Source organism: Mauremys reevesii, linkage group 3, assembly GCF_016161935.1.
Source record: "Mauremys reevesii isolate NIE-2019 linkage group 3, ASM1616193v1, whole genome shotgun sequence".
Lineage (NCBI taxonomy): Eukaryota > Metazoa > Chordata > Testudines > Geoemydidae > Mauremys > Mauremys reevesii.
This window is the reverse complement of record NC_052625.1, coordinates 33,104,848-33,130,821: the sequence shown is the minus strand read 5'-3', so window position 1 is coordinate 33,130,821 and position 25,974 is coordinate 33,104,848. Positions and strand designations below refer to the sequence as shown.

General features: G+C 49.4%; 1 protein-coding gene across 1 annotated transcript in view; it reads left to right on the top strand.

Moving 5' to 3' along the window:
* PSME4 (proteasome activator subunit 4) overlaps window positions 1–25,974 on the top strand; it is a 236,595-nt gene that overhangs the window by 53,104 nt on the left and 157,517 nt on the right. The window contains exons 6-8 of the mRNA XM_039529281.1: window positions 4,368–4,431; window positions 5,118–5,192; window positions 15,377–15,499. Coding sequence (XP_039385215.1) covers window positions 4,368–4,431; window positions 5,118–5,192; window positions 15,377–15,499 — 262 coding nt within the window. The remainder of the gene's footprint in view (window positions 1–4,367; window positions 4,432–5,117; window positions 5,193–15,376; window positions 15,500–25,974) is intronic.

Genomic DNA, 25,974 nt, shown 5'->3' with positions numbered 1-25,974 from the left:
ACTCGTATCTCAGAGCAGTTTCAGGCTGTCACTGGAAGTCTCATTTAAATGGCTGTTGGATTGCACATCTCATTGCTATGCTTTTTCAAGCCTACCACTTCAAGGTCATATTAAAGCTGTTGCTCCAACCAGCTTCTGAACAGATCTTGACCAGAAGAATATGTAGGACAGCCTTTTTTTTTTTTTTTTTAAAAGCTATTATTGTTATCAAAGTATATATTACACCTCTACCCTGATATAACCCTGTCCTCGGGAGCCAAAAAATCTTACTGCATTATAGGTGAAACTGCGTTATATTGAACTTGCTTTGATCTGCCGGAGTGCGCAGCCCCACTCCCCTGGATCACTGCTTTACACGTTATATCAGAATTCGTGTTACATCGGGTCAGAGGTGTACCTTATTTTTCCAGACCTTGCTGATCTGGGTCTCTGTATATAGTTCTGTGTTTACACCTATAGTGACATCCTTTTTTGTTGTTGAGCATCTAAAAGTATGGATCTACTGTAAGGCAGCTGCTATTGAATAAGAGAATTTCTTGTAATTCTTTCTTTCTGAAGGTGTTTTGTGTTACATTGATCTCCGCTCAGCCACCTCAGAATTGGATTTTTCAACTATCTTGTAAATTAAGTACACTTCAGTCATTTATTAATCTTTCCACTTTTTCGATGAAAGCAGAGAATATTGGTTTTAGGATGCATCAGGTGAGGTATTTCCAGCAAAGATAAGGAGGTGTTAGTACCGTTATACAAGGCACTGGTGAGACCTCATCTGGAATACTGCATGCAGTTTTGGTCTCCCATGTTTAAGAAGGATGAATTCAAACTGGAACAGGTTCAGAGACGTGCTACTAGGATGATCCGAGGAATGGAAAACCTGTCTTATGAAAGGAGACTCAAAGAGCTTGGCTTGCTTAGCCTAACCAAAAGAAGGCTGAGGGAGGATATGATTGCTCTTTATAAATATATCAGAGGGATAAATATTAGGGAGGGAGAGGAATTATTTAAGTTTAGTACCAATGTGGACACAAGAACAAATGGGTATAAACTGGACACTAGGAAGTTTAGACTTGAAATTAGACGAAGGTTTCTAATCATTAGAGGAGTGAAGTTCTGGAACAGCCTTCCAAGGGGAGTAGTGGGGGCAAAAGACATATCTGGCTTTAAGACTAAGCTCGATAAGTTTATGGAGGGGATGGTATGATGGGATAGCCTAATTTTGGCAATTGATCTTTGATTATCAGCAGGTAAGTATGCCCAGTGGTCTGTGATGGGATGTTAGATGGGGTGGGATCTGAGTTACCTCAGAGAATTGTTTCCTGGGTGCTGGCTGGTGAGTCTTGCCCACATGCTCAGGGTTTAACTGATCGCCATATTTGGGGTCGGGAAGGAATTTTCCTCAGGGCAGATTGGCAGAAGCCCTGGAGGTTTTTCGCCTTCCTCTGCAGCATGGGGCACGGGTCAATGGCTGGAGGATTCTCTGCAGCTTGAGGTCTTCAAACCACAATTTGAGGACTTCAGTAACTCAGACATCGGTTAGGGGTTTGTTACAGGAGTGGATGGGTGAGATTCTGTGGCCTGCATTGTGCAGGAGGTCAGACTAGATGATCATAATGGTCCCTTCTGACCTTAAAGTCTATTACACGCTAAGATTAGCTAAGTTTCAGCAGCAGAGTTGGCATGCATTACTGCCTCTTAGAAGCCAGTGGTTTAGAATTTTGTGTTATGGTAATTTATGACTCACATTATTACCTAGAAGGCTTAGGGCGGGGATCAGTTATACTGTAAATGCCTTCAGAGAACAAGAATTACAGATAATTAGCTTTTTTTTTTTTGAGTCACTTCCAAGCCTTCCAGTTCTCCTTACTCTTAAGTTTCCTTTCCTACTTCGTTGTTGCTCCTTCCTTTTCTCTCCTCCTTTCTGTAGGGTTTAATAAAAAGTGCAATCCTGAGAGAGGAGGCTCTTGCTATTGATAGTGTGGAAAAAGTGATGAAGAATGATTCATTAGAAGAACAACCTTTTTGTTTTGCTAGAAAATAAATTAAGTTTAAGGCTGCAAGTCTGTCATGGAAATCATGGATTCCATGACTTTCTGGGACATCTGTGACTTCTGCAGCAGCTGGTGCGGCTGGTCTGGGGGCCGCTGCTGGGGTAGTCTCGGGCTGCCATGCCCCCCCTCCCCCTTCCCAGCAGGGGTCTCGGGCCACTGCACCTCCCCGCCCCCCAGCAGCAGCGGGGGTCCTGCGCTGTGCACTGCTACACGGCTTCCCTGCCCCCCACCCCCAGCAGCAGCAAGACTTTGGGTGTGGGAAGGGGCTCAGGGCTGGGGCAGAAGGTTGGGGTGCAGGAGGGAGTGAGGGCTCCGGGTGGCACTTATCTCAGGGAGCTCCCCAGAATTGGTGACCTGTTCCTAGGTGGAGGTGTGGCCAGGCAGCTCCACGCACTGTCTCCACCTGCAGGTGGTTCCCCCAGCCAATGTGAGCTGGGAAGCCAACCCTCAGGACTGGGACAGCGCGTAGAGCCCCCCGGCCATGCCTCTGCCTTGGACCTGAGGGACATATCGCTGCTTCTGGCGATCTGCGTGGAGCCAGGAAGGGAGCCTGCCAGTCCCACCAACACCCCTGCCCGTCTAGTGGCTGCAGGAGTCGCAGGCTGTGTCGCCACCCCCTGCCCCAGAGCACCCAACATTTAGTCGGGTATATAGTAGTACACGTCATGGACAGGTCACGGGACGTGAATTTTTGTTTACTGCCCGTGACCTGTCCATGACTTTTACTAAAAATACTCGTGACTAAAATGTAGCTTAATTAAGTTACACCTATAATATTTCTTATGAATACATGAACTATATGGTGGCTTCTCCTGTTCATATGTATTCTAAGATGCACTCACTCACCTCATTAAACTTAACTAGCTGAATGAAGTAATTCCTCTGTAGTTGGTTAAAGGTATGGCAGTTACAAATTTGGGAAGCCTGAGATAATGAAGAACTGGAGAGATATGAGAGATATAAATGTATGTGCATGTATTAAATGGGCTTTAGAAGAAGGATTTTATTACATTCACATTAGTAAATTTACTGCAACCCCCAACTTCTCCATCTTCAGTCAATTACACAGATTCCATGGGACACCACAGATCTTCCCAACCCCCACTGCTTCCTTCTCCAGCCTCCAACCCCAGTATGCCCAGGTCCCCTTTATGATTTCCCCCTCTGAACCTTGCCCCCCCCTTTTAAATATTCCCCCTTCCCTATTGAGCCTCAGTGCCCAAGTCCCCCATTAGTCTCAGGAACTCCTTTCCTATCTCCCCACAGATATTCCCTGGGTGGGGGGTGTTGCAGAGTGAACCCACCCTGCACTTATCCCACAGCAGCAGCTCCTGCAGCTCCTATCCTGCAGGACTAGCTGGGCTGAGCTCCATGCGTTGTGACTGGATTGGAGGCTTGGGGGGTGATCATGCCCCTGAGAGGGGCCAGAGGGAGGCTTGGGTGGGATATTGCCAAGTGAGACCATCCCACACTCACCCTGCTGCTGCTGCTTCTGTCCCACTGGGCTTCCTGGGCTCAGGCAGTCACTCAGTTTTGGTCTCTTCCCCTCCCCTGGTAATGTTGGAGAGGTGGCTGGGCCAAACCTGAGAAGTGCTGTGAACCCTGTGCACCAGGTGTCAATGCCCAGAGCCAGCAGCCCAGCAAGCCCACCTGAGGCAGGAGCTGCTACTGCAGGTTGAGTTTTTCATTTTATGTTTTTTTATGGTTTTTTGTTTTGTTTTGTTTTTGTTATTTTGCCTTTGCAAAAACTATATGGGCCTCTAACAATTACTTCCCGTATCTTATCTCCAACACTCCTGTTAATACACCCCAGAACTATACAAGTCTTTTCCATAACTGCATCACATTGTTGGGTTATATTCAATTTGTGATCTACTATTAACTCCCTGATCTTTTTCAGCTGTACTACCACCAAGCCGTTTGTTCCTCATTTAGTAGTTGTGCATTTGATTTTTCCTTCCTGAATGTAGTACTGTGATGCATGACCAGAAAGGGTTAAACATCCTACAGGATGAATGACTCAAATTCAACCCTTAAAGAGGTATGGGAGATAATGTTTGTGTATTTACATATCATACAGTCATAGAAGATTAGGATTGGAAGAGACCTCAGGAGGTCATCTAGTCCACCTCCTGCTCAAAGCAGTACTAACACCAATGCCAGTCAGTAGTGGGGAAAAATACTTGGATTAGTGAAAATGAGACGAGGAGAAAAAGTGCTTGAAACTGCCTAGTAGAGTGGAGATGAAATGTGTGCCTGATGGAGGAGGAGAGGTTGGTGCCGTGCTGAAATGACTGGCTTGATTTCATTTTCTTGCAGGCTTTGGTTTGATGAATTTATAGGCCTTTGGTTTTCAGTTCAGAATCTTCCACAATGGGAGGGGGTGAGTATTACTTTTCCTAATCTTGTAGAGTAGCAGTATATAAATAAAGCTGAAATGTGCTTGTAAATAAACGTGAACTATTTAACTTGAACACTGTCACATCAAGTTCCATTTTTCCTCCCTTTTCTCTAATGTGGGGGAAAGAGGTGGTAATTCCATGACTCCCAACAAGCTGTTGCTGATTGAGTAAACAAGCCAGCAGTTTTGCTTGTTGGGCAGTTGATAATTGCTCTCTCATGCAGCTTTCCTTTTTAACCTTTGGAATGTTAGCATTTTCCAGACTACCAGTCAATCCTTATGGGAATGCAAAGGGCTATTGTGATACAGTTTATAGTTCCATGAAATCCCACCAATATAACAGAATCCCATAGTTGAGTATCCCTAATATGAAAGATAAATGGGGGTAGAGTTTTGTTTGTATTTTAGTCATGAATATTACAAGAAGTAACAAGTGAGGTGGGGATCTCAGTGCAGGAAGTGTAATGATTTGTCAGATATTTACATTCGGCTTCTTTAACTCTTTATTTATGCTCTGTGTGACATTGGTGATTGTGATCTTAAAATCTCTCTTGCTGAGGTGAACTGATATTTTGCCTCTGTGGCCACTGATGAAATGGGCCTACAGTTCTTCTGTTAAAAATGTATGCTATGGAATATTGATCTGTTTTGTTTTCCACCCCCCCCAGCATCTAGTAAACCTTTTTGCTCGCTTGGCCACTGACAACATAGGGTACATAGACTGGGATCCATATGTACCAAAGGTAATATCTATTATTTTTACAAGTGATATTGTTTACCCTGCAATAATATTACACTGACCCTGAAGATATATTTCAGTGTAGGCCAACACCAAACATAAATATTCTCTGTAGTCTCTGTTTTGGCCTCGTATAACCATATTTTCAAGCTAGGTATATGCAGTTGAAAATCTGAATTAATTCTCTGTGTATAGCTTTGGGAGTTGGCAGTCTTCATCAGTCGACTCAAAAGGGTATTACTGTATTGCTCCACCCTTCTGTAAACAATTATGCATGTGAATAACTTTAAATGCATAAGTAATCCCACTTGCAAGAATGAGGCCAAGTATGGAACCCCTTTTGAATTAGTTGATGCACAGCACATATGCGCTGAATCTCTGACTTTTGATTTCAAGCTGTTCATAGCATTTTAATACACCTCTACCCCAATATAACACGACCCGATATAACATGAATTTGGATATAATGTAGTAAAGCAGCGCTCGGGGGGGCGGCTGCGCACTCCGGCAGATCAAAGCAAGTTCGATATAATGTGGTTTCACCTATAACGCAGTAAGATTTTTTGGCTCCCGAGGACAGCGTTATATCGAGGTAGAGGTGTATATTAAAATCTTCTGGTGTAAACCAGATTTTGCCGACTTGGATCAGATTTTGAGGTAGCATACACATTTTCAAAAGTCCAAAGCTATTTTTGTTTCACACAATTCCAAATTGGAGTTAATACTGATATAGTGGTATGTTTGCTCTTTCTTTGTTACAATGGTCTGAACACTACAGAATTCAGGCCAGCTTCCTTGGAAATAGTCCAATTGCATATTGGTACTGAGAAGGATCATATTAATGGCTTTGTGAGGCTAAGTGTAAGTTGTAAGAATACCAAAAAGTTGGAAAGAGTATTTTGGCCAACATTTTTATGTCTCTTAAACTGCTGGTTCATATAGTCACCTGTCCCTTCTTACTGAGAAAACAAGTGAAATTGTGTGACTGATACTTTTAGATATTCCTTGCTTTATTTATTTTAGAGAATTCAGACACAGCTTTTTTCACTGGATATTAAACATATGAAATAAATATAATAAATATCCAGAGAGCTACTAGTCTCATAACACAAGAACTAGCGGTCACCAAATGAAATTAATGGGCAGCAGGTTTAAAACAAACAAAAGGAAGTATTTTTCACACAATGCAGGAAACCTGTGGAACTCCTCTCCAGAGGAGTTTGTGAAGGCCAAGACTATAACAGGGTTCAAAAAAGAACTAGATAAGTTCATGGAGGATAGGTCCATCCATGGCTATTAGCCAGGATGGGCAGGGATGGTGTTCCTAACCTCTGTGTGCTAGAAACTGGGGAATGGGTGACAGGAGATGGATCACTTGATGATTACCTGTTCTGCTCATTCCCTCTGGGGCACCTGGCATTGGCCACTGTCAGAAGACAGGATACTGGGCTAGATTGACCTTTGGTCTGACCCAATATGGCTGTTCTTATGTTCTTAGTCGCCTCACTTCTAAATGATTATCACTTAAATTTTGAATCCTTCATCAAGGGTAAATATTAACTTCATCAGTCTCCTCAATAATTTGGGTGCTTTATTGCTGAAATTTGGTCTCTTATGAAAAGATTAAATCCAATTTCTCTCGTAATATAAACACTTGTTCTTCGAGTGATGGTCCCTATGTGGATTCCAATTGCGGGTGCACATTCACATCATGCGCCAGAGCTGGAACTGCTCATAGTACCATGTGTTGACCCGCACGTTGGTGGCCAGAGTCACCCTTCAGACTGCAGTGGACTCCAATGACACTGTCACCTGCTCCCTAGCCTCTGGGGTAGTGCTCCTTTTGACCTACAACTCGCAGTGTGACCCTCTTACCAAACCGGTCCTTCTCCCCACTTCTGTTCTCACCTCCCTCATTTGGTGGTACAACCCATCCTGGGGCATCCCATTCATGCCTCCAGTGCCATGCACCACCCCCACCACTGACGCCTAGCTGGCAAGCTGGGGCACGCATGTGGACGGAGACGCAGCCAGGGCCTCTGGTCGCCCAGAGAGGCAAGAATGCACATCAACGTCCTTGAACTTCGCGCCATTCACTTAGCTTGCTGAATGCGCCTGCCACTCCTCCGCTCCTGCCATGTACAAGTGCTCTCCGACAACATGCAACGGTTGTCTATGTCAACAAATAGGGTGGGGCATGTTCCCCCTCCTGCTGTGCAAACGTCATCCTCCTCTGGAATTGGTGCCTCAAACACGACATCACTCTCCATGCTGTGCATCCTCCTGGCACGAGTAACTCTCTGGCGGACACTCTCAGTCGCTCCTTCCATGCCAGCCACGAGTGGAAACTCCATGACCCCACAGTCTACTCTGTTTTTTCCCTGTGGAGGACACCTCGCTGGGATTTCTTCACCATGACAGACAATCTCAAACTTCCTCTCTTCTGTTCCAGGGGAGCCCTCAGCCCGGGATCTCAGGATGATGCCCTTCTACTTCTTTGGACCACCTTCCTTCCACTGTGTCTACCCGCCCATTCCCCTGTTTCCACAAGTCATATGCAAAATACAATGGGATCAGGCGACCGTTGTCTTTGTGGTCCCCCACTTGGCCTCATCAGTACTGCTTTACAGACTACCTCCTTCTTTCCATCTGCCCCCCAGTTCGCCTCCCCAATCTTCTGACGCAACCCACAGCCGCATCCGACAGCCCAACCCCAGCCCTCTTCACCTCATGGGCTGGTATTTGGATGGAGCTCGTGGATAGACATGGCATGCTCTGCTCTGCTTCCATCCACGACATCCTTACACACAGCAGGTGACTGTCCACTAGAGTTTGCTATCAGGTGAAATGGTGCTGCTTTACCATTTGGATGTGTGACCATGGCTATTCCCTGGATGCTATCTCCATGCCTGTTGTCTTAGTCTACCTCCTCCACCTCTGGTACTCTGGCTTCGCCCACTCTTCCATTCATGTATACCTGGCGGCACTCAGTGTCTTTCTCCCCCGCAGTGGATTGCTTTTCTGTCTTAATTCACCCAACTACTGTCTGCTTCCTCCGTGGCCTTCTCAATGCCTTTTCCTTGATCTGCAAGTGGACCCCTTCCTGGGACCTCAGCTTGGTCCTCTCCATCCTTGCTAAGCCACCCTTTGAACCTCTCACCCCTTGCTCCCTCGCCCACCTCTCCATGAAGGTGATCTTCTTGGTGGCCATTACCTCTGCACTATGCGTCAGTGAACTGATGGCCACGATGGCAGACCCTCCCTTCACTGTCTTGCACAAGGACAATGTCTCCCTCCACCTCCACCACCAATTCTTCCCCAAAGTGGCATCCCCATTCCACCTTAATCAATTCATTCATCTCCCCACCTTCTACCCCAAACTACAAACCACCTACAGACACCACGTGCTTCATTCCCTGGACATTCGTACGGTTCTGGCATTCTACCTTCAGCACACCTGCAGCTTCCGTGCTTTCTTCTTCGAGTGGTTGTTCATGTCCATTCAAAGTAGGTGTGCGCGCGCCGCGTGCACGCCAGCCGGAAGATTTTCCCCTAGCAGCGTCCGTAGGGTCGGCCCTGGCGCCCCCTGGAGTGGTGCCACTACGGCGCCCTATAAAGGGGCCCGCTGACCCTCCACCCCCTCAGTTCCTTCTTATTGCCGGTGACGGCTAGCTGGAACTTCCCTTGCGCATAGCAAGTTTGCAGTGTCCTATCCTTATGTATAGTCCGTGTATATAGTTGCATTATTGTTAGCTTACTTAGATTGTTGTATATAGTTCTTCGTAGTTGGGGGGTCCCCCCCAAGTTTTCATCGCCCACTGGGGCATGCCCGGGTCCCCCGGGTTTAAACTCTGCAAGCACTGCGGGAAATTCATGCCCAAGAGTGACCCGCACTCGGCTTGTTTGAGGTGCCTCAGAGAGAGCCACCAAAAAGACCGGTGCTCTATCTGTAGAGGCTTTCGTCCGAGACTTCTCAAGGACAGGGCTCAAAGACTTAGAGTCATCCTGATGGAGGCTGCCCTGAGGCCACCCTCGGACTCGGAACCGGCCGAGGCGGTGCCCAGCACGTCTTCCTCGGTGCGGAGCGCCCCGGCACCGGCATCAGGACTTAGGGCCCAGCCCAAGTCGTCAAAGACCCGGCACTGGACGGAGTCGGGTCATAGGAAGTCAGCCTCAGTGCGGCACCGCTCACCGTCGCCAGTGCCCGCCAAGAAGAGAAAGCTGGTGAGGGAACGGTCACCCCACCAGGATCTGAGGCCGACGCTGTCCGCGGGTGCAAGCGGACAGGCTGGGCTACAGCCCTCGGCGGCTCCGTCAACTCCTGCACCGCAGAGAGGGCGGTCGAGTCTGGACCAACCTAGATCCCCGGACCTCAGCGGAGACTTGTGCCTCCCTTCGACGCCGGAGGCGTTCGAGGCAGCCTCAGGTTTGATGGGGCTCCCGGCGCCAGCCTCCCTGCACTGTAGGGAGTTGCCTACTGTGGTCTGTCCCCCAGTACAATCAAGGGGCAAGCCGGCCATGCTGTCGCCTCCCTCCCTGCACCGCGCCGCTAAAGCAGCACCGGACCAGATAAGAGGCTTCCCGCTGCCTCCGCACCGCTCTCCAGTGGCACCAGGTGCTGCTCCCCCCAGGTCCTCGTACTCAGAGACCTCAGACTCAGAGGCAGACTCCTACCGCTCCAGCCGGTCGTGGAGCAGGAGATCAGTTTCAAGGGTGAGCCACCGGCGTTAGCCACAGTGGCAGCAACAATGGCAGCCGCCCTCGCAGTGGCCGTTTTGGACTCCCTGGGCCTACCACCAGTCGGTAGGCCAGGCGTTTGGTCCTCGATCAAGGTCGGCCTCGGTCTCCTTGGCGTCGGTGGCCCCAGCGCAGCTGCCTCCTCCACCGGCACCATCGCCAGGCAGGGGTGTGCCATTTCCAAGTTCAGCACCCCCTAGCAGGGCAGCGGCACCGGCAGCGACTTCAGTTCGGGCTCCACAGGCACCGCCCAATACGCCAAGCCGCTCACTGGCAACCCTGGTACCGGTCGCGGTGCTGCATTTAGGATTGGAACTGGCACCGCAACCACAGTACCGTGTGCCGCAGAACCCCGAAGGGCTGCATGCACCGGAGGAAGGACCGATCCGTGTAATTTCCTCGTCTTCCTCCCCGGACGAAGCGGTCTCGGGCACGGCTGCGGCACCGGCTCTAGAGGACACTCGAATCCTCCAACAACTGCTCCGGTGAGCAGCTCAGAGCCTCGCAATCCAAGCTGAGGAAATCGAGGTGGACGCGGACCCTGTAGTAGACATCCTGGCTCCCTCAGGGCCATCCAGGGTGGCTCTCCCACTGATAAAGACTATAGCGGATACGTCCTGCACCTTATGGCAAACGCCAGCCTCACTGGCCCCCACTGCCAAGAGAACGGAGCGGCGCTATTTCGTCCCCTCTAAAGGGCATGAACACCTGTACACCCCCCCACCCCACCCCGGACTCCCTGGTAGTGGACGTGGCCAACCAGTGGGAGCGCCAAGGCTTTCAGGGGTCAACACCAAAGAGCAGGGACACTAAAAGACTCGAGCTCTTTGGTAGAAAGGTGTACTCCACGGCGGGCCTACAACTCCACCTTGCCAACCAACAGGCAATTGTAAGCCGATATGGTCATAACACGTGTTCAGCCATGTCGAAGTTTACAGAACTCCTTCCCCAGGACTCTAGGTCAGAGTTTTCGGCCCTAGTGGAGGAGGGGAAGCTGAATTCCCGAGCCTCTCTCCAGGCTGCCTTAGATACGGCGGACTCAGCCTTGCGGGCCTGGTCATGTGGTGGGGAGCCTGGCTCCAGGTCTCGGGCCTGCCCTATGAGGTCCAGCAGACAATTCAAGACCTCCCCTTCGAGGGGCAGATGTTATTCTCAGAAAAGACAGATAAACGTCTGCATAGCCTAAAGGACTCGAGGGCCACGCTTCGCTCGCTGGGCTTGCATACCCCTATGGCCCAGCGCAGACAGTTTAGGCCGCAGATGGCCCCACGCCCATACCAACCACAGACTCGCCAGGAGCTGGGGCGCACGCGGGGCAGACATGGCAGGAGGTGTCACCAACGCCACCCCTCCGGCCAGGCGTCCAGTCAATTCAGACCACCATCGGGGCCTAGACCCCCTATTTGATGGTACGGTCGAGGGCGACCTACCTATCGAGACTCTGGATCCTTCTACCCCTACCTTTGGGACACGTCTGTCCCCCTTCTACCGTGCTTGGTCCCGAATCACGTCGGACAGCTGGGTGCTCCGCACAATAGAGAGGGGATATTCTATCCAGTTCTCCTCCCTCCCGCCCCACCAGCCTCCCTCCTCCCCCCCCCCGTCCCTCTTCAGGGACCCATCTCACGAATAACTTCTAACTCAAGAAGTGAAGTCCCTCACGGAGGCAGGGGTGGTGGAGGAAGTCTCTCGGGAGCTCAGGGGCAAAGGCTTCTACTCCTGGTATTTCCTAATACTGAAGGCAAAAGGGGGCCTGAGACCCATCCTAGACTTGCGGCGGCTGAACAAGCTTGTGCGAAAGCTCAAGTTCTGCATGGTCTCCCTGTCCTCGGTTATTCCCTCCCTGGATCCAGGAGATTGGTATGCCGCCCTCGACTTAAAGGACGCTTATTTCCACATTGCCATAATTCCCCGGCACCGTCGGTACCTCAGATTTGTCGTGGCTGACGCCCATCTGCAGTTCACGGTGCTCCCGTTTGGCCTGTCAGCTGCTCCAAGGGTCTTCACGAAGTGCATGGCAGTTGTGGTGGCCTTCCTGTGCAGGAGGGGCATCCAGGTATTCCCCTACCTGGACGACTGGCTCATAAAGGGCCGCTCCAAGGAGCAGGTGGAGACCCAGGTGTTGTTCATCAGGCAGACCTTCCTCGATCTCGGCCTCCTCTTGAACGAAGCCAAGTCCACTCTGTCTCCGACGCAACGAATAGAGTTCATAGGAGCAGTTCTGGACTCCACCCACGCCAGAGCATACCTGCCAGAATCCAGGTTCCGGGCAATTTCCGAGCTTATCCTGGGGCTGCACCACGCCCTGATTACCATGGCGTGAGTTTGCCTCCGGCTGTTGGGTCATATGGCGGCGTGCACCTATGTGGTAGACCATGCCAGACTCCGGCTTTGCCCGCTACAGTCCTGGTTAGCGACAGTTTATCGCCCGGCCAGGGACCCCCTGGACTCAGTGGTGTCCATTCCCCGCTTGGTGCTAACCTCGCTGTGGTGGTGGCTCGACCCGCAGAAAGTGTGCATGGGTGTCCCCTTCGCTGCCCCTCAGCCCTCCTTCTCCCTGGTAACGGATGCCTCGGATCAGGGTTGGGGAGCGCACCTGGGACACCTCAGGACGCAGGGCTTGTGGTTGTCGGTGGACCTCGAGTTGTATATCTATGTCAGGGAGCTGAGAGCGGTTCGCCTGGCTTGTTTGACCTTCCGGTCCCACCTGGCCGGCAGATGTGTTTCAGTCCTCTCGGACAACACGGCGGCAGTCTTTTATATCAACAAACAGGGCGGTGCAGGCTCCTCTCCCCTGTGCAGGGAAGCCCTCGCGCTGTGGGATTTCTGCGTCCACAATGCTACCCACCTGACGGCGTTCTACCTTCCAGGGGAGCAGAATGGTTTGGCGGACACCCTCAGCCGATCGTTCCAGGGTCACGAGTGGTCCCTCCGATGGAGTGTGGTGCGCTCAATTTTCCAGCTCTGGGGCTTTCCCCGGTTAGACCTGTTCGCCTCGAGGGAAAACAGGAAGTGCCGATGGTTCTGCTCCCTCCTGGGCCGCAGTCGGGGGTCTCTGTCGGACGCCTTCCTACAGTCTTGGGGGTCGGTCTGCTCTACGCCTTTCCTCCGATCCCCCTGATACACCGGGTGATTTTGAAGATTCGCAGGGATCATGCGCGGGTAATCCTGATAGCTCTGGCGTGGCCGCGCCAGCATTGGTGCACGTCACTCCTGCACATGTCAGTTCAGGTGCCCCGATGCTGCCCCTGCTCCCGGACCTGATCACGCAGGACCGGGGCTCCCTCTGCCACCTGAACCTCACAGCATGGATGCTCCATGGCTGAACCCGGTGGAGATGCAGTGCTCCCAGCAGGTCAGACAAGTGCTGCTCGGTAGTAGGAAACCGTCAACTAGGGCCACCTACCTAGCCAAATGGAAGCGCTTCTCCATATGGTCGGGTCAGCGAGGTCACAATCCGCTGGGGGTCCCAATCCCCATTGTCCTAGACTATTTGCTTCACCTAAGACAACTGGGCCTCTCCCTTTCCTCCATTCGTATTCACTTGGCGGCCATCTCGGCTTTCCATCCAGGAGAGGGGGGTACCTCGGTGTTTACGAACCCGCTGGTCGGGCATTTCCTCCAAGGTATGGACAGGCTATTTCCACATGTTCGTCAGCCGACCCCTGCTTGGGACCTGAATCTGGTCCTCTCCGCCCTCTTGGGGCCTCCCTTTGAGCCTTCATGGATCGCGACCTGTATCCAGGAATGCTATCGTATAGCTAAGACCCCTGTCCCTCCGGTCACGGTCCATTCCACTAGGGCACAGGCCTCCTCTGCGGCATTCCTGGCTCAGATCCCGACTCAAGAGATTTGTAGAGCGGCCACGTGGTCCTCCATCCACACGTTCTCGTCACACTATGCCATCACGCACCAGGCTAGGGATGATGCAGCCTTCGGTCGTGCAGTACTCCAGTTAGCAGTGACCTCCGACCCCACCACCTAAGGTTAGGCTTGTGAGTCACCTACTTTGAATGGACATGAACAACCACTCGAAGAAGAAAAAACGGTTACCCACCTTTTAGTAACTGTTGTTCTTCGAAATGTGTTGTTCATGTCCATTCCAATACCCACCATCCTGCCCCTCTGTCGGAGTGCCGGCAAGAAGGAACTGAGGGGGTGGAGGGTCAGCGGGCCCCTTTATAGGGCGCCGTAGTGGCGCCGCTCCAGGGGGCGCCAGGGCCGACCCTACGGACGCTGCTGGGGGAAAATCTTCCGGCTGGCGTGCACGCGGCGCGCGCACACCTACTTTGAATGGACATGAACAACCCATCTCGAAGAACAACAGTTACTAAAAGGTGGGTAACCGTTTTTTCTCCTGCCTTTTCATCCCCATTGCCGACCGTTATTGGGGCCACATGCTCTCCTCACAATGCCTCTCCTGCTGGATTTGCTGCTGTATTGTGGACTGCTATACTATCTCTCATGTTGTTTTATATTGCTTCCATCAAAAAAAGTGGTGGGCATTATTAATCTTGTTGTTTCTTAAACCCAGTGGGTTGAGAATTTTCTCTTTAATTTCATATTCCTTTTTATGGTTATGGAACTGCATTTGAATCATACTTGCCTGTTTTTTGTTTTTTTCATTCCAACTTAACATTTCTTTGTTCTCCCATTTCTCTATTTTGCCTTATCTAAGATCCCCAAACACATTTGGTATGGTTTGAATCTCCATTATTAGCTGTAACACCTAGTTGCCAACTATAAGGAGATGGATACAAGGACTTATGCCCCATCCTCAAGCTTCTGGTGCAGAAGTAGTATGTGGGGATAGGACACTAAAAACTAACTTTCCTTCCATCTACACAAACTATAGGTGCATGGAAGAAGCACCCTCTCAAACCTATAACATCAACAAAAATATTGAATAAAAATAAATAACTCCTTGTTTGTCTATGGTACCTTTTCTAACTGAAAAGAAGTTGCAGTTGAAGTGCCCCACAGCAATTCTTGGAAAACACTCTTGTTTTACAGTACACACAAATCATTTGGAATACTGTACTAGGTAGAAGTTCAAATTTTAACGATAACCAAACTATTGCATAATTTTTAATCTGATTTTAGTTCTCTAGTACCAGCAGTTTGAATCTGACTGCTGGATGTTTAGTATCATGGTAGTTCTCCTACAATCATGCATTTAAATGTATTTTAGCTTTATGTGAAAACTGCTTTTGTCTCAGAGTAACCCCTTGATGCTGGGACCTAAAATTGTATTGTTATGTCCACTGCTAAGAATGGAACCTGCAGTAACTACAAGTAGCTAATGACTAAAGGCATATGTGATGTTTTGTTACTCAGATGTTTATTCTAGCAAATTAATAACAACCATGCAGGAACTGTTGCCCCATTAAAAGTATTGTACAAAAACTTCTTATAAATAGTATTAAGTAATAATATTAACTTTTTTAACAGATATTTACAAGGATTTTGAGAAGTTTGAATCTTCCAGTGGGCAGCGGTCAAGTTTTAGTTCCAAGATTCTTAACAAATGCTTATGATATAGGACATGCAGTAATGTGGATCACAGCCATGATGGTTAGTATTCTTTTTATATAGTATATTAAAAATTGGTAATGAAAAGCTCTGAACAGCTATGTAGCTGAAATGATTAAAGTGTCTGGGTATTCAGCTTCAGCAGATGCTTATTTCTGAGGATTTCTTTGCCCAATGTTTATTTAAAAGTAGTGCCTTATGGTTGGTTGGGAATGTGGGACATAAGGCTTATTTCAGGGCTGCTCTAAGTGGCACTTTGGAAATGAGCTGCCAGTTCATTGATTTAAAGTCCAGTACAAGCATGAAGTTTTCCACCGTGATGTTCTTCAGAGATGCTGAAAAAATAGGATTCTCATTCTTGGGTCCTGAGCTCCCATTGTGAGACATGGAGAACTTCTGTAGCCAAAGGATTTGGGCTTTTTTTTTTTTGGGGCGGGGGGTGGTTCTGAGGCGCTGGTTGTGGTAATTGTTACTATCACTTTCCAGCCCCGCTGGGTATTGTGTCCTTTATTTATACAAGTCCTTAGTTACAGAAAATTAGTTCTTCTTTGAGTACTTGCTCATATCAATTCCATTCTAGGTGTGCGTGCGCCCACATCCACGGCCCTCTGAGATTTTTGCACTACACATAGGGCCCTCTAGAGTACCGTGTCATGAGCGTGGCGCCCTCTAGAGTACCGTGGCATGAGCGTGGTATATCAGGTGCCGCCAGCGCTATGCCCTCTTAGTTCCTTCTTACCACCCATGGTGGTCAGTCGGAGCACCTTTTTTTCTTAGCAAGAGCTAACTGTTGTCTACCATTCAGAACTTTGTGCCTTAAGGCCGTTGTACATAGTTTGCTTTTGCTAGTGCTAAGTAGTTAGTACTTGTTAAGTGTTAGTTAGTTATAGTTAGCGTCCCAGTGGGATTTTGCCCAGGCAGGGCATTCCTCGGTCTCCTGGGTTTAAGCCCTTTTCACACTGCAGCAGGCCTATGCCTGTGAGTGACCCCCATGGCAGCTGCCTTAAGTGCCTGGGGAAGTCACACGTTAAGGAGCGGCGCCGGTTCTGAAAAAACTTTTGGCCCCACACCCAGAAGGAGCAGGATATCCGCCTCAGGGCTCTCCTGATGGAGTCTGCCCACCTCCTGGCTTCTGAGCCATCCAGGCAGGTCACACCGAGTGCCTCAGCGTCTGTGCGCCAGCACCCGGCTCCTCTCGGCACTGTTAGCCATCACCTGTGCCAAAGAGGAAGCCCAAGAAGCACTGCCTGGCACCGAGCAAGAAGGCCCAGGGGTCATCTACCAAGGGACCCAGGCCTGCCCACCAAACTGCTCCGGAGCCACACGATCATGCCTCCCCGGTTGGGGCACCCTTAAAGGTCCATCACTGATTCTTGGGAGCGGTATGGTACCCACACTCCTGCCTGCACCTTTTCATCTGAGGCTCCCTTGGCGCAGAGAGAGCACAGATCTCCAACTACTCTGATGATGACCCCAGTGCCTCAGGACCTGGCTAAGGCTCCCCAAGAGGGCAAGCCCACCATTAAGACCCCTCAGGGGACAGGGGAACAACGCTGATCACCGGACAGAAGGCATCACTCTTTGCTACTGCGTCGGGAATCCTGGGGCAGATCCTAATCGCATCGCTGGTCGCCCAGGCAAGCTTCCAGATCCCTTCAGTGCTACTGTCTAGCATGGGGTCAATGCTCCCCTTTCTATTCCTGGCACTGGTCACTTTCTTGATGCTCATCCTCTAGGCATTGGTCCCGATCACTGGCATGGTGAGAATGTTTCTGTCCCAGTACTGGTCTCCCTGGCACCAGTACCACTCTCCACTCTATAGTTACGTTTCAGTTAAGTCTGGGCAACGATCACCAATAGCCATGACCAGCAAACAAACGCAGACATTGACAGCTCCTCCCTGGTTGCCGGAAGAGGGTTCCTCTGGTACGGAGGGCCAGTTCAGCTGATCGCCAAGGTCTCATTGGCCGATTGGGCACTGGAGCCCACTCCCTCATCTGCGGCACCGCAATGGCAGCATGACCAGTGGCCAGCACGGTGGTCTTATTGGAGTGCATGGGGCGTACTGGTTGTGATGATGCCTCCTTCACAGCACTCCTCAGTGGCCATGGCAGAAGATTGGGTGGTGGCTCCACCAGCACCAGACCTGATAGCGGAAGCCCATTCTGAGGTCGGGGCGAAGGAACCTGTGCTCATCCCCAAAGCCTCTTTCTCCGATGGTGGTCAACACCGCAGCACCCCCACTGGCGGTCCAGTCTTCCCCGTTCTCCCCAGACGAGGGGGTCATGGGACCTTTCAGAGCTAGGCCACCGATGACTTTAGGGAACATCAAGTCTTTCTCCAGCGCATGGCTGAGCACTTGGGGCTCGAGGTACAGGAGATGGGGGAGCAGGAGGACATCCTCTTCAACGTCCTCTCAGCCTCTACGCCCGCCTGGGTCGCCCTGCATGAGGGAGTCCTCCATATAGCCAGGGCCTTGTGGCAGACCTCCTCCTCCATCCCGCCCACCTCGAAACAGGCCAAGAAAAAGTACTTTGTGCCGGCCAAAGATTTCGAATACTTCTATACCCACCCACCCCCAGGCTTGATGGCTGTATCTGTGGCCAACAAAAAAGACAAGCAGGTCCCCACCTCCTCGACTCCCAAAAACAAAGATGCTAAGAAACTTGATTTATTTGGGAGAAAGATTTATTCTACTGCCAGCCTGCAATTTCGGGTGGCAAACCATCAGGTTCTGCTGGGCCGGTACAATTTTAATCTCTGGGACAGTCTCAAAAAGTTCCAGGAATCCTTCCCTCAGGGTTTGGCCCAAGAGTTTGGCACTCTGGTGGAGGAGGGTATGGTGGTGGTCAGATGATCCCTGCAAATGACATGGAACTTGGCAGACTCGACAGCAAGAGTGGCTTGCTACCCTTTGCTTGTTGGGTATGCACATGCTGTAATCAGCCAGGAAGCCCTTCCGGCCACCGCCAAGACCCTGGTAGCCTCGTCGGGGACCTACAAGGAGAAGGGGATGCTAGTTTTAGTAGTCATTGCCCTTTTTTTTTTTCCTGCTCGCCAGCCCAGCCTGGGACAGCCAAACACCCAGGGGGCCAGAAGCGATGGTTTTGAGAGTGTGCCCAAGAGCGACGCCCCAGTCAGTCGACCGCATCCTACCCACTTTTTCCTCAACCACTTTTCCCCCTACCGCTCAGCCTGGTCGTGTGTTACATGGGACTTCTGGGTCCTGGACATAGTGGCTTGGGGCTATACCCTGCAGTTCTTGGCTGCCCCTCCTTCTCACCCCCCCATTTCCTCATCTCTTTTCAGAGACCCTTCTCACATGCAACTACTTGTTCAGGAGGTGGAGAAGCTCCTGGACTTGGGGGCTGTGGAGAAGGGTCCTCAGGACATTGAACGAAGAGGATTCTACTCTCGCTACTTCCTAATCCCAAAGGGCAAAGGAGGCCTCATGCGCCTCCTGGACCTGTGTGTCTCTCAAGAAATTGAAGTTCTGCATGGTCTCCCTGACTTTCATCATTCGTTCCCTGGATCCAGGGGGCTAGTATGCTGCTCTCAACTTGAAGGACACTTACTTTCATGTCTCCATATTCCTGGGCCACAAGTGCTTCCTGCGTTTCATAGTGGCCAGGCGTCACTTCCAGTTCACGGCGTTACCCTTTGGCCTGTCTTCAGCCCCCAGGGTGCTCACAAGGTGTATGGCGCTGGTAGCGGCTTACCTATGACATCGGGGGGTCCAGCTGTTCCTGTATCTCGATGACTGGCTTATCAAGGGCAGGTCTCCAGAGCAGGTTTGATGGAGCCTCGACCTGGTGCGGTTCATCTGCAACGAACTGGGCCTGTTAATAAACACAGAAAAGTCCACGTTAATGCTGGCCCAATGCATAGAGTTTATTGGAGCGGTTCTCGACTCTACGCGAGCGAGGGCCTTTCTTCTGGAAGCTTACTTCCAGGCCATGTTGGACTTGATTGCCCATGTGAAGAGCCGTCCGCTTACCACAGCTTACCACATGGCCACGTGCACGTACGTAGTCAGCCATGCCTGTCTTCATATATGACGTCTGCAGGCATGGCTGGCCTCGATCTATATCCCCAGCAGGTACGTCCTGGACCAAGTGGTCACGGTGCCAAGCCACATCTCTCTTGTCCTTGGACTGGTGGCTGGATCCAGAGTCGGTGCTGCAGGTGGTTCCCTTTGTGACCCCATCTCCGTCGCTTACCCTGGTTTCGGAGGCATCTGACCTGGGCTAGGGAGCCCATCTGGGTGAGCTCAACACCCAGGGTCGCTGGCTATACAGCGATCTGGCCCTTCATTTGAATGTCATGGAGCTCAAAGTGGTTCGACTCGTCTTCCAGGATTCTTGTTCCACCTGATGGGCAGGGTGCTGCAGGTTCTGATGGACAATACCACCACGATGTACTACATCAACAAGCAGGGCGTAGCCAGGTCTTGGGTCCTTTGTCGGGACGCGCTCAGCCTCTGGAACTTTTGTGCATCCGACGAAGTGGGTATTCACCCACAAAAGCTCATGCTCCAAAACTTCTGTTAGTCTATAAGGTGCCACAGGACTCTTTGCTGCTGGAACTTTTATGTGCAACATGCCATTCATCTGGTAGCTGCCCGCCTGCCTTGAACCAAGAACATCCTAGCAGATCGTGTCAGCAGGACCTTCTCGTCTCACCACGAATGGTCACACCATCTAGAGGTGGTCAGCCTGATCTTCCACAGGTCCAGACAGAAAAGTAAGTGCCACATGTTCTGTTCTCTGCGGGGCAGGGACAAAGGCAGTGATGTACGCTAAAGTCCAATACTGCCTTCTCACCGGTGCAGTTAATCCACAGAGTCCTGCTCAAGGTAAAGTAAGGCAAAGCATTTTCATTGCACTGGTGTGGCCTCGTCAACACTGGTTCGGCATGCTGCTGAGTCTCTTAGCTGCAGCAGGGTGGCTGCCACCTCTTCGGCTGGATCTGCTGTCCCAGAACCTCGCACAACCTACTGCACCCGAACCTGGACGGCTTGGCTGCTGGCACTTGACGGCTTGGCTGCTGCGTAGTTGATTGCGGACGAACGGGGGTGTTCCGCTGGTGTCCAGCAGGTCCTGCTGGGCAGCAGAAAACCCTCCACCAGGGCTACATATGTGGCAAAGTGGAAATGATTCATGTGTTGAGTCTCAGACCGACACATTCATGCAGAAGAGGGCCTGCTGCAGGACATCCTGGTTTATTTGCTGTACCTTAAGCACAAGGGTCTGTTGCTATCTTGGATCAAGGTATACCTGGCAGCCATTTCGGCATTCTACTCTCCTCTTCAGGGCCGGTTGGTCTTTGCCCATCCCATGACAGGGAGCTTCCTGAAGGGTTTGGAGCACCTTTACTCACATGTCTGAGACCTGGTCCCCCATTGGGATCTGAATCTTGTGCTGTCCATGCTCAGGGGTCCTCCCTTCATACCCTTGGCTTCCTGCTCCCTTCTGCTTCTCTCCTAGAAGGTCTCCTTCTTGTTTGCTGTAACTTCAGCCCATAGGGTGTCCAAGATCAGGACGCTCACGTCAGAGCTGCCCTATATGGTCTTCTGTAAGGACAAAGTCCAGCTGTGTCCGCACCCGGCCTTTCTGCCCAAGGTCGTCTCCCAGTTCCACACTGGTCAAGACATTTACTTACCAGTCCTTTGTCCAAAGCCTCATGCGACAGATGGAGTGCAGGCAGCATGCCCTGGATGTCAGACGGGTGCCGGCCTTCTACATTGATAGAACAAAGCTGTTCCGTAAATCAACACAGTTGTTTGTTGCTGTCGCTGACAGGATGAAAGGTTGCCCAGTGTCAGCCCACAGAATCTTGTATTGGATCACGACCTGCATCAGCTACTGCTATGAGCTGGAAAAGTTTCCCCCACCAGCGATCATGACAGCTTATCCAGCTAGGGCGCAGGTGTTATCAACAGCCTTCCTGGCACAGGTGGCAATCCAAGAGATCTGTTGGGCTGCGACCTGGTCGTCCGTCTACACATTTGCGTCGCACTGACCCAGCAGGCTCGAGACGATGCTGGCTTTGGCAGAGCAGCTTTGCAAGCTGCAAGACTGTCGACTCCAAGCCCACCTCCATTGATTCTGCTTGTGAGTCACCTAGGATGGAATCGACATCAGCAAGCACTCGAAGAAAAAAAGGTTACCTACCTTTTGTAACTGTTGTTGTTCGAGGAGATGTGTTGCTCATGTCCATTCCATTACTCCTGTCGCTCTGTTGGTGTTGTCGGCAACAAGGAACAGAGGGTGTAGGGCTGACAGCGTCTGATATACCATGGCATAAGTGTGGTACTCTAGAGGGCACCACAACCAGCCCTAAGGCAAAAATCTCCAATGGGGAGACACGTGGGCATGCGTGCACCTGGAATGGAATGGACATGAGCAACACATCTTGAAGAAGAACAGTTACAAAAGGTAGGTAACCTACCTTCCCACCCCCCACCCCATAAATGCCTCATCCATTAGAGTACAGTGGGGAATCCTAATCCTGTTTTCTGTCATCAGTCTGTTACTATAAAATATTATAAATTCCTTATAGCTTCATTGCAGGACAGAGTACATTGTATTGAAATAAAACAAACTTCAGATCTGTTTCATTAGAGTTTTATTGTTACTAGAGTTGCAACTTAGCTCAGCGTTTACAGTCCAAATGTTCATGTGTCTACCTCGCATCCTGTAAGGATAATTAAAGAATCATGAATGTAATTTTGGGTGACGTTACAAACGGAGCTGAAATTCACTGAAATGGAACTCTGTTGTTTCATCAAAGAATGTAAAGAAATGCCAACAACAACATTTACAAAAAGAAGGTTTCTAGCATTATGCTATAGCCTGCCAACATTACTACATGGAATGAATTAATCATTCTAGGTAGCAGCCCTGTTCTAAATTGAAGTATCTGTTCAGGAAGCATACATTTAGGTTTGTAATGGTCCCTTGCTCTCAAGGGGGAGGGAAGTTACTCTGCCTAGCTATGTCAGGCAACAGCACTCGGGCTCGGGTCCTGCTGGTGGGGCCGAGCAGTGAGAAGTCTACAGCTCTGTAGATGCCTAGCAGAGGCAAACAAGCAGTAACAGTCTGATGCTCTAGCTCCCTCGGGTGGGGTAGAGCAGTGAGCAGTCTTTAGCCTATAGCCTTCTGGCTGGGACTGGCAGTAATTAACAGTCTAGGGCTCTGGCCCTTTGCGTGGGACAGAGCAGGGAGCAGGCTTTAGCCTAAGCCGCCTAGATAAGGCAGCCAGCAAACACAGTCTAAGGCTCACCGTCTCCTGATGGGGACAAGCCACAAGCCAGACACAGGCCTTCTGGCCTAGGGCTGCAAACATCGCCATCCCTGGAATGGGGTTGGTGCAGGGGGAGGCGGTAGGGGGACCCGGACCCATCCGACTCCACTGGGTCCCAGCCCAGAGCCCTAACAGTGATGGAGTGTTCTGCCACTGGGTCAGCGGGTTATCCAGCCACAACACGCTGACCCCTGCTCTGTGAACCAAACCAGACTAAAGTCTGGTTTCCCATGGCTACTTCCTATCACAGTCTGGAGAGGGGGTTCTGTAGTCCAAGGGTTCTCTGTCTCCTCAGGGTACACTATGCACAGCAGTGCTGGCTGTTGTCAGAGTGTTACCGGTTTGGTGCTCTGCTTTCTCCTTGTTGATATCACTCGGCTGTGTGCGTGAGTTCCCTCTGTGTTGTCGAAGAAAAACTCTGTTCTCGCTTTTTGTTTGGATGCAGCAAAATTAAATACTTTATTATTTCTCCAGTAATTACCATGGAGGGAGAGAGTGCCATAGGACACAGGGTCCTGGACAGGTCTCTCAACTGGTAAACAATTACAGCAAGCCTTTATACCTTTTACAGACAATTTCTAGCAATAATACAGACAGTAAAAAGCAACAAATACATTTTGTTTATACATAAGCTTTTCTGCTATCTCACTAGAAAAACAAGACTGCAAGACTGCATATTGCAAGGTCGTAATAACTTTCACACAATTCACTCTGTCTTACATTATCTTGCTTCCTCACGTCACCATCAAGCGGAAATGTTGGATTGAGATGCAGATACTTGTTTTGTTCAACTTAGAATACAAAGTCTTTCTCTTACTTAAGAAAATGTATTAGACTTTAGTATATCACATTTTTCTGATGTAACCAAACACTTTGTATTCTAAGTTGAACAAAACAAGTATCTGCATCTCAATCCAACATTTCCGCTTGATATCAAATCAGACCATCTCATGAAAATATTAAACACAACAATTTTTTTTTTTGGCCACGAGACAAAACACCACAAAACAGAACATAGAACACAAAACATAAATTGTACTGTGCCAATAAATCATGGTAAGTTGAATGCTGTTCAGCTGGCATCAGTCTTCTCTAATTATCTGAAAGGCAAAACGGAGGTCTGCCCCTTCTGGGCAGTCAATCAGTACTTAAAATACCGTATACAAATACTCTTGTTGATTCTAGGCAAAACAGAGGAATTACCCCATATTTTCTCGTATGTGCTTCTTAGACAGCTCTGGTTCAGCGGCCTCTACCTTATCAGTTAGTTAATTTGCATTAACACAGATGCTCTCCGGCTTGTTTTTTTTTTTCTTTTAACTCCTGCTTTTAAACACTGAAAGAAAACATCACCACTTATAGTGCCTGTAGGGCCTAATAAAATGTCATTACAGAGCACTGTATACATTCTTCAACTGATTTAACAAAATCGTTCATAGCCAAATGAGTGCAATCTAATAATTTCTTTGCCTTAATTCATTCACAAACATGTCAAAGACACCAAAAAAACTGTTCTCTTTAGCATTTTCACAAAGTTCAACTGCTGTTCCCCCCAGCAAACACAGAGTCAATTTTTCATTTTCCCTTAAAAATCAATTGCTTTTTTCCTTCCAACAGCCACTTTACCAATGCAAATCACCATTCCAAATATCCTTCTGAGTATTTGAAATCCTCATGCTTATATTCACTTACTCCTTCTTTCCACTACACCCTCAAAAGTTTCCAACCTGTTTTCCAATCACTCTGTCTGTTGTCTGCCCGTCTGGGCCCGATCCTTTTTTCCTCACTGAATCATCCCGTCCATGGACACTAGCTTGTTCCACAACCAGTTCTTAGCTAGGAGGGTGGGCTACTCAACTAGCCCCCACCCTTCTGGTCTTGTCCCCAAAACATTTCTACTCACAAGACTACCTGAGTCCTTCCTAGTAAGGCTTGCCACCTGGGCAAAAATACATGGCCATTCACTTAACACATAATCCAAACCCCTTTGGGGTCTACCCAGAGACCCACCCATTTGTCTGCTGACACTTAAACAGAAAAGAAAATTACACAGAGAGCAAAGAAAATTACAGTCTAAGCCAAATTTTTCTACTTCTATTACATTGTCCGCTACGGGGGGGGCGGGACTGTAAAATTTCAGGACAACCCCAGAGCTTCATCGCACACATGGCTTCCACCCTGAGGAATTACGAACGAGAAGTTCAGTTCCGCTCACACACCTAACGCCCAAATGAACAGAGCAGAAAAACATCAGTAACCGGTTAAACAAAACAGAGCCAAAGCTAAATAGTGCACCAAAACCAAATAGTGTTTCCTTATTCTATGAGAGCTCACCTATAATCATGCTATTCTTAACACAAAACACCAACAGTACCAAACAAAGCAAACATAAACTAACAAGGGTAAAACAGATAGATGGTGTAAATTCTGTAGTGCCCCCCATTCTTAATTGCTCACCAAACTGTGACAAATTCCTGTTACTAATTTATCCCTCATGTTAGGTGATCAAACTGACAGAGCATATAATCAAATTTTAAAGCTTCATTAAAAATAATAAAACAACAATGGAGAGTGTTGGGAATGCTCCCACATCACTCGGGAAAAATATGAATGCCCCAAGCCTTAAGCCACTTTAATACTTACACATATCCAGACTGGCATGTCTGTGTATAATGTTCAGAGAAGGGAAATAGGTGGACGGGAGATTATCCTGTATACAGCTTGTCCAGCATTTCCAACATGCTTCCACTCTTGGGATGGCTGTTCTTTTACACCCTGGAATCTCCTGCGGCGTCTCTTTCAGAGATTCCAGTTCAGGTCAGCTGCCTGTCCGGCTTCAGGGTTGCAAAAACTGTTGGATCTCACTGAACCGTTAAGCTTTGCAAATGCAATCTCAGTTTTGTAACTTATACTGCTTTTTGGTTTGCCTTTTTTTTATTTTCCACAACCAGCTGGGGCTGAAGCAGTTTTACTTAGCACTTAGCATAGTCCGCACTAATTCATGACCTTGAACACAAAACAACTTCTCCTTTATCTCAGGGCTAAGCCGAATTTCAAATTAACCCGTTCCTAGACAAATTGCTCACACTGTGACAGAGGTTTTTCTTTGTGATTAAAGCTCCACTGAGATATATGATCTTATCTAGATTGAAGGTACCTTCTAATGGGCATTGTTTAAATGAATTTTCACGCGTATACAGATTCCAATCATT